This window comes from Grampus griseus (genome assembly GCF_964374135.1).
Source record: "Grampus griseus genome assembly, chromosome: 5".
NCBI classification, from domain to species: Eukaryota; Metazoa; Chordata; class Mammalia; order Artiodactyla; family Delphinidae; genus Grampus; species Grampus griseus.
Genome location: NC_138998.1, coordinates 60,071,775 through 60,089,549, shown reverse-complemented (window position 1 = coordinate 60,089,549; position 17,775 = coordinate 60,071,775). Strand labels below are relative to the sequence as shown.

Sequence of the window (17,775 nt, the reverse complement as noted above, 5' to 3'; positions counted from 1 at the left end):
ATCCTTTTAGGAGCAAAAGGCCAATGTCTTTGTGCTCTGACAAACCAAATGTGGGTGAAATGCCTTAATCAGTTTGTAGTGTTTTATAAGCCTGGCCTTCAGTGTAGCAGGAGTATTCCTCAAGTCTAGGCTACTACACTCTGGGAGCCATTGAGTTTAACAAATGTACTTAGCACAGTGCCTGGCACATCAAAGGCACTCAACGGATAGTTCTGGAGTGAATGAATAAGGAAGTTATTATTGTTAAGTTCTGAATTATTCTAGTTTCTTAACCAATCTGAACAACATTTCTCAAGGGCTGTCTGCCTTCTTAAACATGTGTGTGTGTGTGTGTGTGTGTGTGTGTGTGTGTGATTTTTCTTGGAGAGAATAGCAAAGGACAGAGTTGCTGTAGTCCTTGCAGTGAAGTGAAATGACCACTTCCAATCCATCGGGAGAGAGGAAGAGCTACAGAAATGGAAATCATTCACTACAGCAGGGTGTTTAGAAATAGAATAGACATAGTGAAAGCTGTAAGGGAAAAAATAACCCATGTCCAGATGAAGGACATCAAGAGTGGCCTCAGCAAGAGGACAGGGACACAGAAATCCACAAAGAAGTGGCCACGTGGTCATCTCTGCCAGAGCAGCCCGGGCTCTGTGGCAAGCACAGCTGAGTGGACGGACCAGGTTCTCCTGATGGAATGGATGAAGCTGGCAAGCTGACTCCACAGGCTGGGGGTATCTTTTCTATCTGGGATATTGGCAGATGTGTTCCCACCTCACACAGTCTTTGATGCAATGAGAATATAGGTCACACAGCACTTGGAATCCCTCTTGATCTCTAGCACTGAGATAGTCATGTAGCTTTTCCAGTCTTGGAGTCTTGTGCTGCGGGTTGAAGGTGATGTCTGAGACGGGTTGCCCAGACCACTTCGGTTTGTGTCCAGACTGCCACATTTTCCTTCTGGGATGTTTCTAACCTTTGGTTGTTTCTTAGGTTTATTTGTAGGGGTGGCATCATGATAACTGTAAAAAGGAGTGAGTGGGGAGAGAGAAAGGAGAGGCCATCAGCTACGAGCACTTTTTGTCCTTTTTATTACTCAGTACAGAACTATCTGGGGGAGATATTGGTGTCCCAGATAACGAGCAGAGGGGAAAGGATAAAGTAAAAACTCAACTCCTGTTCATGAATTTACTTACTTATTTACCAGAGTCCTGTAGCTGCTCTCACAGCACTCCATGCACATCTGCGTTGTTTATAACCCTGTGTTCATCTCCCCATCACACACTCACCCCAACAGAAGGTTATTTATTGTGCATCCCCAGTTCCTTACACATTGAAAATACTCAGGCCTGTTGAATGAATGAATAAACTGTATTATCCTGTCCTCTTACTGAAAAATGCTACCTGGTTAATTTGTTCTAACTTTTTCTCACCCAGAAAGAAGACCTTCAAATATATTTTAAATATCATAAGAATCTGCCCCGAGCCAGGGCAATCTGGCAAGAATGTCAAGACTGCACCTACTTTGGGGTAACATTGCATTTCTAAGGTCTCCCACAAACTGTTTTCCCTGGACGCTGTTTATGTACATCCAATTTGTAAAGAAATTGGAAGTATGAACTAGGAAGAGGAACTTGGCATTAATTGGAATTTATGTTTATTAATTGGGATTTATGTTTATTAATTGGGATTTATGTTTATTAAAAGTCTCTCCTTTTTTGAAATTATACACTGGAAGTTTCAATGCTGCCCTGAGTCTCCATGGGACAGCTCTGTAATGAGCAGCTGTAGCCTGGTGAGAAAACCAGGGTCCTCTTCTAGGATGGGTTTTAAAAGTGGAATTAAGTCACACTTTGGGGTTCCCTGGAATGATATCAATAAGCCCATCATGTACCCTTGACTAGACTCCACCACCCCCAAACCCCAATTCTAAGACAACCTTTTCAGAAGCCTGCCCCATTGTCTCCCTCCTAATGGACTTACTTTCTTAAAGAAATAAATGTTCCGGCATTCCCACTTGCCTATAAAAATACTAGCCAAGCCCATCCCCTTTCCCATTACTCTCATTTTACACACTGTTCCTGAGGGACTGAACAGCCAATAACATTATGAAACTGGTCGACACAGCTGCCCCTTCTCTCCATGAAGAGCTCATTTCACTTCTTGTATTTAAATGCTGCCGCTTCTGTTCTGTGTGTGTGTGTTGTTTTGTTTTATGTTGTTTCTGTTTGGCTTTTCAAGGTATGCCAGCGTCAACTGGGTCACAGTCTCCCTCTTTTTAAGTATCTGAGAGGACCAAGCCAGAGACTTACGAAGTACCAGATGTTGTTGAAGGTAAGTCGATGAGACAGTGCTTCCTGTGCTTGGAGAACAGATGTGGGCGCTATGGTGCTCTTTTCCTTAGACACGTAAAATTGTGACTTCGACTTCCAAAGGTGAAACTATGTCTAGATTTCAGGCTTTTTCTGTCCCCAGGTCTAAATCAGCCTCCTCAATGAGGAATAAAACCAAAGAATCATAGGGTCCCGGGAGCCTGGCTTGCGGCCAGAACTTGGATCTCTAAGGAGAGCCCAGCTTGGGGGAGCAGAGGTCCTTGGGAGGAAAGTGGGGAAGAGGGAGGCCACCACACTGCTGGCAGCTGAGAGGGTGGGGAGGCAGCCAGACCTCTATTCTCGGTAACATATCTACAGGTAAGATATCATCTGCTCCATTTTACAGCTGGGGCAAGGAGCTTCAGGAAAGAGCTGTGGTTTTCCCTAAAGCTACTATTTTACGTGCATTTAAACAATGGAGGGGAGAAGACAAAACTGGATTCTTTTGCGACATCTACCTCTGCCCTTAGACTGAGGATTTTTCTCAAGAGCAGCATAACAGAATGAATTTTGTTTTGCTGAATCCCTAGGTGGTTCTTTCTTTCTTTGCTCTGACACCAGCACACCTGCAGGAGAGCACTCCCAGACTGCGCCACCACCCACCCGCGTGTGCCACCCCCCCACCCCCACTCCCCCCACCCCCCCACCCCGCCCACACACACACAGGACAGGAGCTCTGTCAAAGCTGCTTCCCCAGGTGTGAGCTCAGGGAAAGGTTTGGGTCACTCTTCCAAGGTCTGTTTTGAGTTAACCTTTATAAGCAGCTCTTGCCCAGTTGGCTACTCTCACTTAATTTAAAAACAAGCCCCTGCTGTTTACTGGGTATCTTCCCACATGTATTTCTTTTTGTTTGTTTGTTTTTGTTTTAAAAAAGAATTGTTTACTTACTGAACCTGGGGCAGATTAGATACACAACCAACTTTAAATTTACATCTTTTAACTCAACTTTGAAGTGTTTTCACACACACGTACACAAATTGGCATGCAACAGTTGTCCTAAGGTAAAACACAGTCACCTTAAACCGTTGCAGGTATTTTCGCCCAAGGTTGAAAAATTGTTTATCCTGAACATGAAAACCTGTAACAGATTTAAATTAAATATATAAAACTCGTTACTTGTAGTTTTCCCCTTGCAAAGATCCAAAAAAAAAATGTACAAGTAACTAATATACATCAGTCACAACATAATCCTGGATCATCCCCACACCAAAACCAGATGCTCCTTTAATTTTAAACCCATCATCAGAGGCCAAGAGGAAGTCATTTAGTTTTAGATAAAACAAAATTCACACCCACCTGTATTTCTTATTTAATCCCCACCATCAGATGTGCCAAAAGGCTCTGAAGTGTGAAGAAACTGAGGCTCAGGGCAGTTAAGCTTATTGCCAATGTTTTGCCCTCAGAACAAGTTACCCTCTCAGCTTTGCATCAGCAGGCCCAGCCTTGCCTGCACCGGCTCTGCCACTGCCAGTGTGGGATGCCTGCACCTGTCAGGCCTTGGTTTTCTCGCCTGTTAAGTGAGGACGCCAGAACCTCCTGCACAGGTTGCTGTGAGGAGCCAGTGAGTGACGCAGTAGAGAGCTCACTCAGGGCTGACCCCCAGGAAGCTTCCTCAACGTAACGTGCGGCTGTTGTTTTATACATGGAGCCGTCACACCAGCCTGGGAGTGAGGCTGAGGAGCCTCTGCTTCCCTCCAAGAGCGGCATCTGTGAGCATGTTTTGGTACAGCGTTAAATGGTAATACTCCATGTAGGCTAGGGGCTGGTGAAAAAAGCTTTCATTTAAGGCTGGTGGGAACATAGTCCTTCTCTAAAGAACTTGGAAACATGCATCACAACTCTTAACATTAACAATTCTACTTGTAGGAATTTATCCTTAAGAAAAGTGTATAAAGATTATTATTATTTTAGTAAAAAATTATTGAACCTAAATGTTCAACAGTAGGGGGGATTAATCAATCATGATTTAGCTATAGGATGCAATACTCTGCCACAATTTTAAAACATGTTTAAAAAATATATAATGTCATGGGAAAATGTTCATGATACGTTGTTGAGAAAAAGCAGGCTACAAAATAGTGTGTCCAATGTGGTTCTATGTTTGTGGAAAGAACACTGCGCTGAATGTACCATTTACTCTTTCCCTCTTACTTGTGACAAACAGACAAATTTATATACATCCTCATTTTAGCATTGGCTGGAGATTGTTTGCGCAACAGATTAAGTTGGCCTTCTACTTTTTGATTTTCAATAAAGCTTTTGGGTTAATGCAGGGTCTGCTGGATTTTGAGTCACCTGAGGATTTGGAGATGGACCCAGGTGATCTAGAAGGAGGTTTGGCTAAGGTACTGGATATTAAATATCGTTCTGTGTACTAACTGCTAATGGTGTTTGCCTATACATGGAAGGACTTAAGAGCGACTTCGTTTTGTTTATGATCTTTATTGTGTAAATTTTCTAAAATAATATGCATCCTATAATTCATAGTCAGGAAAAAACAAAAAAATAAAGACAATTTCAAAGTGGGGATTCGTAATAGGATAAGTGGTAATATATCTTCTTCCTTCCACATAAAAATGTTTTACTGGAATACAAAAGTAAGCGAAGGTATAAAATGCATACATAAAAGACTGGAAGTAAGTATAATAAAATCCCTTCGGTGGTTTTCCTGCATGGTAGGATTATGAATGATTTATATTTACTTCTTTGTACGCCTTAGTAAATCTATATACATTATGCCCTGTTCCCTTCCAAATGTGTGTGTATATGTGTGTGAATTCTAAGACAGCCAAGAAGAAACTTGGAAGAAGTGATGGCCACACCAGATTGGGAAGAAATTTTTGGCTTGGAAGTGGGTTTTTTCAATTTTTCTATTATAAAATTCTGGTTTTAACAAGAATAACATGAGGCATGTGTCTCAAGGGGCGGTCATTTGCATGTCCTCTCTGCTCACATGGTGCTGTGGGGATGCCTTAAGATTAAAGGAAGCTCAGGGCACAGGTAGTAATTTTATAGCCTGGAGCAAATGCAGCTAGCCTGGTTTAGAGGAGTTTAATAATGTTTGTAAGAATTTACCCTGAGTTAGAGAGGTTTAATAATGTTTGTAAGAGTCCTATATCACACAATGTAAAACTAGCCACTTGCCATGTTTGTGGGAGGAGGGTTAGTGGGAAGGAGAGGGAATAGGTAGCCGTGGAGTCTCTAAAAGCACATTGAGTTTCAAGTATTTAGGAAAGAGGAAGATGCCTGGTGTAAGAACTTTTAATCCTTTGTTAATGATGTTACAATAAACTCGGGTGAGAGTGTGTTGTCTTCCACCAGGACCTGGAACACATTTACCATAAGTAAGAAGGTAAGAATCCATGGAAAATTGTTCAGTGGAGGCAGCATGCTCTGCTCCATTCATCAGCCCTGTCACTCATATCTCTTATCCGAACATGCTAATCTTTATAGTTTAAGTAGAGATTAAGAAAATACACAACCCTTTGCTTACATCATGCAGTAGAGGATAAGAAGAGGTGGGGCTATATGCGGAGCAGCAAAGCGCTCTCTGTTCTTTGTTGTAGAAGTTGATGTGTTAAAAAAAAAAAAAAATGGACGAAGCCAAAATCTTTTTGTTTGTATTTAGCAGATAACAGATAAATACGCTATGTAGGTAGCAGGTGAATAAAATACGGAAACCCCAAGCGAAAGACTTTGAAGCTGAAACCATCCCTACCATGTCCTAAGTGTCACAATAGTAATAATTGGAACGTCGGTGTCTTAAATTAGCTTTTCCCTTAATTCTGGGTCTTTATGCTGTTTGGGAGGTGCAGATCACGTTGGCTTACCTCTTTGGCATATTTAATGGTGATAGAATATGGGAAGGGCAGGGGGAGGAGAGGAGAGAGAAAGGGCAGAGCTCGGGGAGATTCAGTGTGGCAAATGCCACCGTTATGGTGTTTACACATAAATCATTAGTAAACCTCTGCATAGCAGCCCATTCTTTGCCTCTAAAGTTTACAAATATCCTCCTCTGGGAGGGTTTTAAGTATAATTTTACCCATAGGAATAAGACTGTCACATTAAATACAGGAATATGATACTCGGATTATACTTTTCAATAGGCCCTGGGGGTAGGGGAGTAAAAGGGAGAGCACCCTATTTAAAAGGGCTGGGGTTTTCATGCTTTACAAAAGCTCAGGATGTTTCTTATATAGCCAGAATATAATGTCCATGATTTTATGAACTTCATTCTTCATTAGTACAATGTGCAGAAAGTGTAATGATTTTGCTTGTGTGTGTGTGTGTGTGTGTGTATCATATATTGTACTTAAACCAGCAAATATCCTTAGCTACAATTCTTTGGGAGCAGGGAAACAGGTTGATGTACCTACCTTCTCAGTAACTTCATGCTGGCTGGATCCGTAGCTCCTTATCTCTGTCCTGTTTCCCTTCTTCCCTTGGTAGATGGTTTACCTTTTGATTTCCAACAAGGCATTTGGTTTCCACAGAATGGGCCAGAGAGGACCAAGGATTCAGCCTTCTCAGACGACCTACAACAAGCTTTGGCCATGATGGAGGATTTGATCAAGTCCTGTGAGTTGGCTGTGGACCTGGCAGCAGTCACCGGATGTCCGGTATGTTCCATAGCAAGTGCTGGGACATTTCCACAAAAGGCAGGCACAGTATTACAAATGTAGCAGATACTGTGGCAAAGTTAGAGAACTGATCTGTGGGAAAGGAATTTGACTCTGGAGGAAAGCTACCTAAATCGGTCAGCAAACCTGTGCTACGAGATTCCAAGCAGCACCTCAGCATTTTTAGGAATCTTGGGTTGTGGTCCTTGGGATCCTGAATGTGGAAACTGACCCATACTCTGGAAAAAGCAAGAACTCAGGGACCAGAACATATTGGGCAGGGGAAAGTGCTGAGGGAGTAATTTATTTTCTCACTCGTGGCACCATTAACATATTAAAAGATTTTCCCTCTTGAGTTATATTTTCTCTGTGAAAATTACTTTGAAAATGGGTCCTAAGTGAACACCCAACCCCATTTTACAACACAGATCCCAGAAGAGGCCTTGTATATCCCTTAATCCAAGTGCTTAAAGAAAAATACCCAAAGAGAGAGTGCTGGGGGGTTGAGCCATCTCAACTCTGGCATTAGAGTTAATCCCAAGTAGGCCAGACCCAGGCATTCCAGGCAAACTATCCTCTATAACTGTATGATCGCCCTGGGACTGGGACATAATTAATATTCAGCTGGTTTTCACTGTGAGCTACTCTAGATTTTGACTCAGGAGTATTTTCTGTCATTGTCATAACAAATTACCCCAAACTTGGTGCGTTCAAATAGTGCAAATTTATTGTCTTACAGTTCCACGGATCAGGAGTACAACATAGTCTCACTAGGCTAAAATCAAGGTGTCTGCCTTCCTTTCTGGAGGCTTTAGGAGAAAATCTCTTTCACTGCCTTTTCCAGTTTACAAAGGCCACCCACTCACTTCCTCTGCTCATGGCATCTTCCTCCCTCTTCAATGCCAGCAGCGGAGGTTGAGTTCTTCTCCCATCACATCACTCAGACCTTCCCTTCTTTCTCTTCCACCTTTAAGGACTCTTGTGATTACATTGGGCCCAACCAGTTAATCGATGATAATCTCCCCATCTCAAAGTCAGCTGGTGAACAACCTTAATTCATTTGTCACGTTACCTGACCTAGTCTCAGGCTCCAGGGATTAGGGCATGGACATCTTTGGGAGGCCATTCTTCTGCCTCCCACACAGGAATCAAGCATTCAGAGAATTGTTGATACATGTCACACAGATACTTTCCTTCTCTTTTTTACCTTTTCATTTTTACCTGGACTTAACATACTGTTTATTGAGGTGTTAGTAGATGAAATGACCTTTCTTTTCTTTCCTTGTCAGAAATCAAACCACACAAATTAATTAGGGGCAAAAAACCTGTGATTTTTGATTTCCCTCCCTCCTGGTTTTCCTCTGGCCAGCATCTCAGAAACAGCCCCACTGGGTTTGCTGAGATCTGGGCAGCGATGCTATTACTGTCCCCTGGGACTCCAGAATGCTCTCTGCTTACTACTGATGCAAGATTCAAGAGGGTATTCATGAACCATGGGGTGTGTGGCAGAGGGGATAGTTTTCTTGATGATAACTGTTCCCTTCTTTGGCTAAGAAAAGTCAAGAGAGCAATTTGTTTAATCATTTGGAATATCTTTCTGTTCTTCTTTTCATCTTTGAACACATGTCAGCTACCCCTATCAGATGTCCCTTTCTCTGAATCAAAAGAGTGTCCTGGAACCTGTACTCAGGGCAGGAAACTCCCAGCTATTATTCTGAGTGTAAGTAACATAGGAAGGGGAAGTTATGAGAAAAGAATATTAAAATGTGAGTAAATAGCAATCTACTCTGATTTCATTCCAAGCTGGTTTGCATGCAAATAAGATGAATGAGTTTATAGAATTTTAGAGATTTTTTAACACCAAGGCAAAGAACTTTTCTCCCCCATGTGTCCTCAGAATTGCACCTTTGAAATACAGTCCATGGTTTCTTTTTCACTAAGACCTTAACTTGCTTTACATCTAGTACATTAGGTAATGTATCCTGACAGTTTTGTATAATCCTACTGAATTATGGAAGAGCAGGCATTGGACTTTTCAACTTTCTGATTCAGGAACAGGTCCATGGAAAGAAGAGTTGACTCACCCCAATCACGTGGTCATCAGCCAGGACTACTTCCTGGATCTCTTTACTCCCTATCCAGGGTGCCAACCTCTCAACACATTCTTCATCTGATTCTGTTTAGAGTTTACTAACAACTCAGCTACTGTTAACTCAGATCTAATGATTCTGAGATTCTTTGCATCAGCTTTGTAGAACTTTATCACAAGGTGTTTCCCATCACATGCTGCAGGTAGAGATGAATCCAGAACTTAACTTCTTAGTTTCTCTATTGACATCCAATATTAACCTGGTTTTGTGAAGAAAAGAAATTGAACTTGGTGGGATGAATTCATAATTAAAACAACTAGAAAAAATGCCCTTCTGATATTTACATTTTCTCCCTGTTGTGTATACTCAGTTAGTTCTTGGTTTAATTTAATCACAAAAGATTTAAGAAAAAATTTTTTAAGAATATTTGTTTTGTGGGACACTGAGATGTAATTTATTTCCCTCTCTTTACAAAAAAAAAAGTTCCCCTCCTGGGGCTTCCCTGGTGGCTCAGTGGTTGAGAGTCCGCCTGCTGATGCAGGGGACTTGGGTTCGTGCCCTGGTCCGGGAGGACCCCACATGCCGCGGAGCGGCTGGGCCCGTGAGCCATGGCCGCTGAGCCTGCGCGTCCGGAGCCTGTGCTCCACAACGGGAGAGGCCACAACAGTGAGAGGCCCGCGTACAGCAAAAAAAAAAAAAAAGATCCCCCCCTATTCAATTTAGTGCATAAAATATAGATGCATTTAGAGTTCTTTTAAATCCTCACTTGCCAGGAACATGTTCCAAGGTTGAATAGTAAAGGTTGAATGAAATATTTTATTTTCTGAAACAAATTTATGTTATTCGATAAAGGAATTATTTTTATGGCAAATTTATTGTGGGCTAGGGCCAGGTATTTTATTTTCTATTTTAGTTCCCACTTTCCTTACCATCGTGTTGGCTGCAGAGATAAGGCTGAGTAAATAATCTTGATGACTCAGTGGAATTGCCTTGTACGTCATCCCACCTTCACAGCACCCATGTTAAAGGGTGATTGTGAGGCATAAATGAGGATTAAATCATAGGGCACCTAGCACCATGCCTGGCACCTGGTAGATGCTGAACAAAGGGCCCCAGTGCTGACTTATTTGTGTACTTAGGCTGGAAAGGAAGGAACCCCTTTGCTTCTGCCAGTTGTAATCACAGGCCCCTCGGTCCCACAGCTTCTCCTTTTCATTTCTGGACCAGGCTTTGTGCTAATTCACTTATCCAGATGTTTCCTGCCTCTTTGTACAAGAAGTATATAGCTCTGTCCCTTTAGCTGTCATTGCCAGGAGGGAAAACCTGGGCACCCAAAAGCAGTCTCCTTCTGGAGGCTAGTTTTCCTACGGTCACTCTCTCAGTCAGATTCTTCATTTGGTCGATGTAGTCACATTTGAAATTCTTACCTCAGAGCTCTTACCTACAAAATGTCCACACATGAAAATGGTAGCATTTACTAGATTATTTTGCCATCGTTCCCCATATCAGGGAGACCATCTGACATTTCATTTGCTGATTTGTTTGGGGCAGCCCCTATGTTGTATCTATGAGCTCACACCCATCAGATTCATCAACACACCAAAGTGATGGCCACACTAGTACGTCACTAGTGGAAAAACTGGTTGAGGCTACATTCATTTCCTAGAGCTGTGATAACAAAGCATCACAAATTAGGTGGCTACAAAACACAAAAATGTATTCTCTCACAGTTCTGGAGGCAAGAAGTCCAAAATCAAGGTTGTCGGCAGGCCCGTTCCTCTAAGGCTCTAGAGAAGAATCCTTCCTTGCTTGTTTCCTGGCTTCCTTGGCTTATAGCTGCATCACTACCATTTCTGCCTATCGTCCTAACTGTCTTCTCTATGTGTGTGTCTTTGTTTTCTTATAAGGACACCAGTCATTGGATTAGGGCCCACCCTTATCCAGTATGACCTCATTTTAATTAATTACCTCTGCAAAGAGCCTATTTCCAAATAAGGTCACATTCTGAGATCCTGGGTGGACATGAGTTTTTTGGGAAATACTATTCAAGCCAGTTCAAGGTCATCACTGAATTAGCTTCCTCACAGTGCTGAGCATTTAGCTTTGTGTCCCCTCAGGCACTCACTAAATGCCAATAAATGATTCCATGCTTTAGGGCACAAGTATCTGCAAGAGGTTGTACATGTAGTCTCTAGCCTTGGGACCAACTCCTGTCTGACTGGAAAGAAAGGATATATATGGTTGAAAAGGCGGCCAAGGGTCATCCTTGGTCCTGTTCAGAGTAATCCCCCTACCGTCTTCCCTTTGGAGGCAGAGTAGCCTCCACACAGGCATGTGTCCTGGATGACAGTAACGTAGGTACACCTGTCCTTCATCACTGCTATACAGGGCTTGTGCCCTCGGCCACCACAGGATGGGTCTCAAGCATTGAGATGTCTGATCCCATCACGAGCGTGGTCCTGAGAAAGTTTATGCAAGATGTCCTGGATGATAGGTAGCCCATCTCTTCCAACTCACCTCAGAAGACCCAGTGATTCCCTCTAGTGACCTTCAATGATGACAGGCTTACTGGAAAAGGCAACCATATAGCCTCAGGAAGAGTCAGAACAATGACAGGACAGGGCTCATGGGTGTGAGAACTAAACAATTCCAGGATCCACAGCAACTCTAGGACTTTGGCCTGGGAGGGAGCTGGGGTTCTCACCTGTGTGCTCTGCCTATATGTGCCAGGTATGTCCTCTCCCCTCACCGGCTGCTGACTGGTTCTTTCCCTCCATTGGTGTCTTTTCCTCTTCCTCATAGTTTCTGATGACTTACCTTCTTTATTGCTCTGCTTCCTTATCATTTATTCCACCTCCAGCCCTCATAAAGCATCTCACAGCTACAACTCTTGCTGCTTACTGCTTCCTCCTTAGTTCTCCTCAGTTCAGACAGGGATCAGATTGGCCATCTGGCACATCTTTTTTACACCGGGCCTCTGTAGTCAGGGGCTGGCCCGTCTCTGGATTCACATCCTTTGGCCAATTGCTTACTAAGGTTCAAACAGCTGTGGCTGTGGGAGGGATGAGAAGTGCAGAGGCTGTAAAGGACAAAAACGTCGCTGCCTAGGGTGGCCTCTTCCGCCTCTACAGCCCACGGCCTTGGCAGACGCCTTAACTCACATCGCCCAGCCCTCTGCAGGTCATCAGAGTGTACACCTGGGCTTGTTCTCCCGCTCCCCCATCCTTCTGGCCTCTTTCAGAATTGCTTTTAAAAGCTGTACTATGAAATGATGCCTCCACATTCCCCAGATGTGTTATTAGAAACAGCTTTACCTAAAATCCATTCTGGGATGCGGTTGAAGGTGGGCTCAGTATTTGACACAGTGACCCTTTATGAAGACCCATGGGAGAAATTTCTCTCACGTCTTATTAACAAATTGCCGTGCTTTCCCTTAACAACTGGTTTGGGTATATCTTCGGACATAATGAATCATATAACTCACCAGATTTCCCTCTGTACTGCCTGCCAGAAGGTCAAAGTCTAGTCTGCAGCAAGTTTACATGCTTTATATTGTATGGGTTTTATGTACATCCTCTTCATCTTACTGTTGTAATCTCTATTTTTTTTCTTCAGCCTAATTTCCTTGGTTATTTTCTGTCTGCCTATAATGTATATATTTTTATAAGATGTATCTAATTTTTGAAATGGGGTGAAATATAAATACATTTTTAAATAGAAACTGATTACAATCATTCCTGTGGCAAATGTTAAACATCAACTTTTGCCAGCTGCCTTGACTAAACATATTTCCTGTACTCTATAGGTCTGAATTGTACAAATTGAATGGGTGTAAAGGAGAAAGCAATCACTGAGGGCTGGGGTGTTTCCATTTGAGTGGGTGCAGGAAGGATGTGGATAGAGTGAAAAACTCCTCACTGGTCCTCATGGACCCATCGCCCATCTGTCTTGGGGTGCAGTCAAGCTAAGCCTGTGCACGCAGCAGCGGAAGCATCGTGCTTTTAGGAGAGAAGGCCTTGTGACTGGAGCTCTTATTCCTCACTGAGGATTTTATTCACTACATTTAACACATGTAAATTTTACAAAGCAAAAAGAGAAAAATAGCTCTGAAAATATGACACAGGCACCATAGAAATGACTAGAGTTTATTGCCCTTGAAGTTTTTGTTTGACTTTCAGATATAAAGTCATTCATTTTTTTAAAGGTATTCACAGTTTGTTCAATATAAATAAGTTATAAAATGCACATATGTCTAGTAATAATTATCAGAAATTGTAGGGCTTTATCTCAGCTAGATATAACTCAGGGAAATGTCTCTGTCCTGGTCCTGTTCAAATAATTTTTCCTTTTGGTGTTTGATTCAGAGAAATAAAGTCTTGATTATCTACTTTAAGTGATATAATTTTTGAAAAATACCAGACAAAATACCACATTTCTAGTTCATCACACTCCACTACTTTTAGAGAGAGCTCAGAGAAGGCCAGGTCACTTCATTTGGACTTTGAACCAGACATATGATTGTGGAAGGAGACATAGTGTGTGCCTTAGAGCCAAAAAGATGAAATAAAAGATTTGTCATTTGGAATTGTCTTTGCACTGTTCACTCACTCTGAAAAATGCAGAGTTGAATGTCATTACCATTTCCATTACAGTGTTATGAAGATTAGGTCATACTAAGCTTTCTCCTTTCAGAACAAATCTCATGTTTTCAGGTTCTCATATACCTGAAGGAGAGGTTAGGATACAGATGGAATACATGGGTTACCACAGATCCATAATGCAGCAAAGATTCTGGCTGTCCCGAACATAATTAAAATATTAATTTCTTGGCCTTTTTAAGTAGTGTCTTGTATCAAAAACAAAGAAGAAGAAATGGAATTCTGCTAGCTAAAATTAATTGCAAGACAAAAATATTGGAGGACCAATATCTTCAGTTCAAAGTATTGCTAACATGCGTTGTGTTTATTACCTTATACAGCTGCACTATTTCCTTATATAACTGAATGATGCCATGCTCAGTGAAGCTCACAAAATTGTAGTTTTGATTAGTGACAGATTAGCCTGACTGGCACTTATAAGACTGTAAGCTTCAAATAAGCATGGTTTGTAATTTGAAAACAGACCCCTAAGAGTTCTTTCCTGTCAAGTAATTTAACAGCTTCTTTTTGTGTGTGTCTGTGTTTCCCAAAGGATGATATCAGAAAACTGGGCAAGCTGTTGATGCATGGCTCTTTCAACGTCTGGACAGTTCACAAGGAGCGTTATAAGATGAAGGATTTAATTCGATTTAAGCCCAGCCAGAGGCAAATCTATCTATTTGAACAGGGGATAGTGTTCTGTAAGATACGAATGGAGCCCAGTGACCAGGGCCTGTCTCCTCACTACAGCTTTAAGAAGTCTATGAAGGTAAAGGGGTCCTATTGCACTTGGGAGTCAGCACAACCCTATGGAGAGAAATGCTGTTATCCGTATTTTACAGATAAGGAAACTGAGGTGAGGTTAACTTGCCAAATGCCACACAACAGAGCGAGAATCCACACACAGGCCTGATTCCAGAGTCAGAGCTTGTAATCAGCCACTAGATAGGGCCAGCGCTGGCACAGAGGTGCCTTTGTGCTGGGTGGAGAAAAAGGACCCAATGGCAGCCTGTCTGGACAAACTAATTGAAAAGTACCCTCTTTCCTCCAGGCAGAGGATTGAACGCCTTGGAGATTAGAGCATGGGCTGGATTTCATCTTCTCAACCATGCATCTTTGCCTGCAAGTGTAGGCAACATCCTGACCCTGGGGGTGTAGGAACCCATGTCCACACCAAACATTGCCTCTCACCCATATTAGAAATATTTCATAGCTAGCGATCACACGCACACACACACGTGCTCTTGTGATTAAAACTGGTAGTTTATTCATAGTACTTTTTGTTATTTTTGTTTCTTAATGGATACAAATTCAGTTACTACTATGTAGAGATTTGTGAAATACTCAGTTATTAAAGGAGAGATAATCTTTTTGCTTAAAGTTGAAGGCTACAGCTCTGCATATGGAAACATATAGTCTGTCTTGTCCTCTGAAACAGACAAGACAAATGGCACTGTACCAGATTATGTTTTATGCTCCTTGGGGCTCTTAACAGAGGACAGCAAAACACTTGGAAGGAAGATGGAAGAAGAGAGCAATCAAGGGTAGCAAAGATTAGAGTGGCTGACAGGGATAATTTTTTTAAATCAGAAAAGATGGTATAGAAAATTTTCTTCTTTCTTTACAATAGTTAATGACACTTTCAATTCGCCAACTTGGAAGGGGGAGCAACAGAAAGTTTGAAATTGCCAACCAAAATGGACTTGAGAAATACATCCTACAGGTAAAATTCATGCCTTCCCCATAGGTGTCCTTTCCCCTTTCCCTATTGTGTTCCCATCACTCAACCAGTGTTTTCTGTCACATTCTAAAGGTCACCCAGAGAATAAAAGTCCTGTCCAATTAATGCACCAGGTGATCTGATACTCATGGTATTTTCTTATTTGTAATTGCAGGCAGCTTCAAAAGAAACCAGAGATTGTTGGTTTTCAGAAATAAGTAAATTATTGCTGGAACAACAAAACAATATTAAAGGTAAGGTTACCCTTGCTGGCTTTAGTCTGGAGAGTTATACTGATTCCAACTTTGTAGTGGGTATGGAGATTGGGGATACTGTTAAAGAAAATGCTTTGCCTAGAAAATAACTGTGGGCACATTTTCATAGTACCTGGAAGCACCTGTGGATGCTTTAGATTGTGTGTGGGTTTTTGTGGTTGTGTGCATGTCCCTTTTACACATACTCCCACATACCCAATGGCCAAGATCCAATTTTCTCAATCAAAAGTCAACAATCTACAGCCCAGAGGAGGGTCCTCGCAAGAAGTCAACCATGCTGGCACCCTCCTCTCAGACTTCCAACCTCCAGAACTGTGAAAAATAAACTTCAGTCATTTTTAAGCCACCCAGTCTATGGTATTTTGTTATAGCAGCCTGAACCAAGACAGGCTTGATGAAAATCAGTTGGCCATAGATATAGAATTCTCTGCTGACAGTCTTTTCCTTTTAGCACTTTTGTCATCCCACTGTTTTGTGGCCTCCATAGTTTATGATAAGAATTAAGCTATTTATCTTATTAAAGATTCTTTGCATGTGACAAATTGCTTTTCTCTTGCTGCTTTCCAGATTCTCTTGTCTTTTTTTTTTTTTTAATTAAAGGGTAATTGACCTACAAAACTATGTTTGTTCCAGGTGCTCAACACCTGGAATTCAGTATTTCTATACACAAAGTATTGCTATAATTTATGTCAAAAAGTATACTGCCTGGGACTTCCCTGGTGGTCCAGTCCACTCTGCACTTCCACTGCAGTGGGCACGGGTTCAATCCCTGGTCGGGAAACTGAGATCCCACATGCCACACGGCACAGGGGAAAAAAAAAAGTATACTGCCTATGTTTTCTTTCAGGAGTTTTATGGCTTCGGGTTGTACATTTAAGTCTTTAATTCATTTTGAGTTTATTTTTGTATATGGTATGAGAAAGTAGTCCAATTTGATGCCTTCGTATGTAGCTGTCCAGTTTTCCCAACACCATTTATTGGAGACGCTGTTTTTTCCACATTGTATATTCTTTCTCGCCTCCTTTGTCATAGATTAACTGCCCACATAAGTGTGGGTTTATTTCTGGGCTCTCTATTCTACTCCATTGATCTATGTGTCTGTTTTTGTGCCACTACCATATTGTTTTGATTACCGTATCTTTATAGTATAGTTTGAAATCATGTCTCATGATACTCCCAGCTTTGTTCTTCTTTCTCAAGATTGTTTTGGCTATTCAGGATCTTTCGTTTCCCTACAAATTTGGAATTATTTCTTCTACTTCTGTGAAAAATGCCATTGGTATTTTGATAGGAATTGCATTGAATCTGTAGATTGTCTTGGGGAGCATGGTCATTTTAACAATATTGATTCTTCCAGTCCATGAGCATGGTATAATTTTCCATTTGTTTGTGTTGTCCTCAATTTCTTTCATCAATGTCTTATAGTTTTCTCTCCTTGGTTAGATTTATTCCTAGATATTTTATACTTTTTGATGCAATTGTAAATTAGATTTTTTTCTTGGTTTCTCTTTCTGATAGGTCATTGTTAGTGTATAGAAATGCAACAGATTTGTGTATATTACTTTCATATCCTGCAACTTTATGTAACTAGTTGCTTTCCCCTTGCTGCTTTTGAGATTCTCTCTTTATTGTTACTTTTTACCAACTTAATTACAACATGACTTAGTGTGGATCTCTTTGGGTTTATCTTGTTTGGGACTCTCTGTGCTTCCTGGACCTGATGTCTGTTTCCTTCCCCAGGCTAGGGAAGTTTTCAGCTATTATATCTTCAAATAAGTTATCTGCCTCTTTCTCCCTCTCTTCTCTTTCTGGAACCCCTATAGTGCAAATGTTAACATGCTTGATGCTGTCCCAGAGGTCTCTTAAAGTATCCTCATTTTTTACAATTCCTTTTCTTTTTTCTGGTCAGCTTGGGTGATTTCCAGTATTCTGTCTTCCAGTTTGCTGATCTGCTCCTCTGTATCATCTAATCTACTGTTGATTCCTTCTAGTGTATATTTTGTTTTAATTATTGTATTCTTCAGCTCTGTTTGGTTCTTTATATTTTCTAACTCTATAAAAATTTCTCTCTGTGTTC

General features: G+C 41.5%; 1 protein-coding gene across 1 annotated transcript in view; it reads left to right on the top strand.

Annotated features, from left to right (window-relative positions):
• The window catches only part of MCF2L2 (MCF.2 cell line derived transforming sequence-like 2), a gene marked incomplete at both ends in the record, with an annotated part of 213,807 nt that overhangs the window by 176,935 nt on the left and 19,097 nt on the right, over positions 1-17,775 (top strand). The window contains 7 exons of the mRNA XM_082655291.1: positions 1,423-1,515; positions 2,227-2,319; positions 4,631-4,702; positions 6,851-6,976; positions 14,257-14,472; positions 15,334-15,426; positions 15,599-15,677. Coding sequence (XP_082511417.1) covers positions 1,423-1,515; positions 2,227-2,319; positions 4,631-4,702; positions 6,851-6,976; positions 14,257-14,472; positions 15,334-15,426; positions 15,599-15,677 — 772 coding nt within the window. The remainder of the gene's footprint in view (positions 1-1,422; positions 1,516-2,226; positions 2,320-4,630; positions 4,703-6,850; positions 6,977-14,256; positions 14,473-15,333; positions 15,427-15,598; positions 15,678-17,775) is intronic.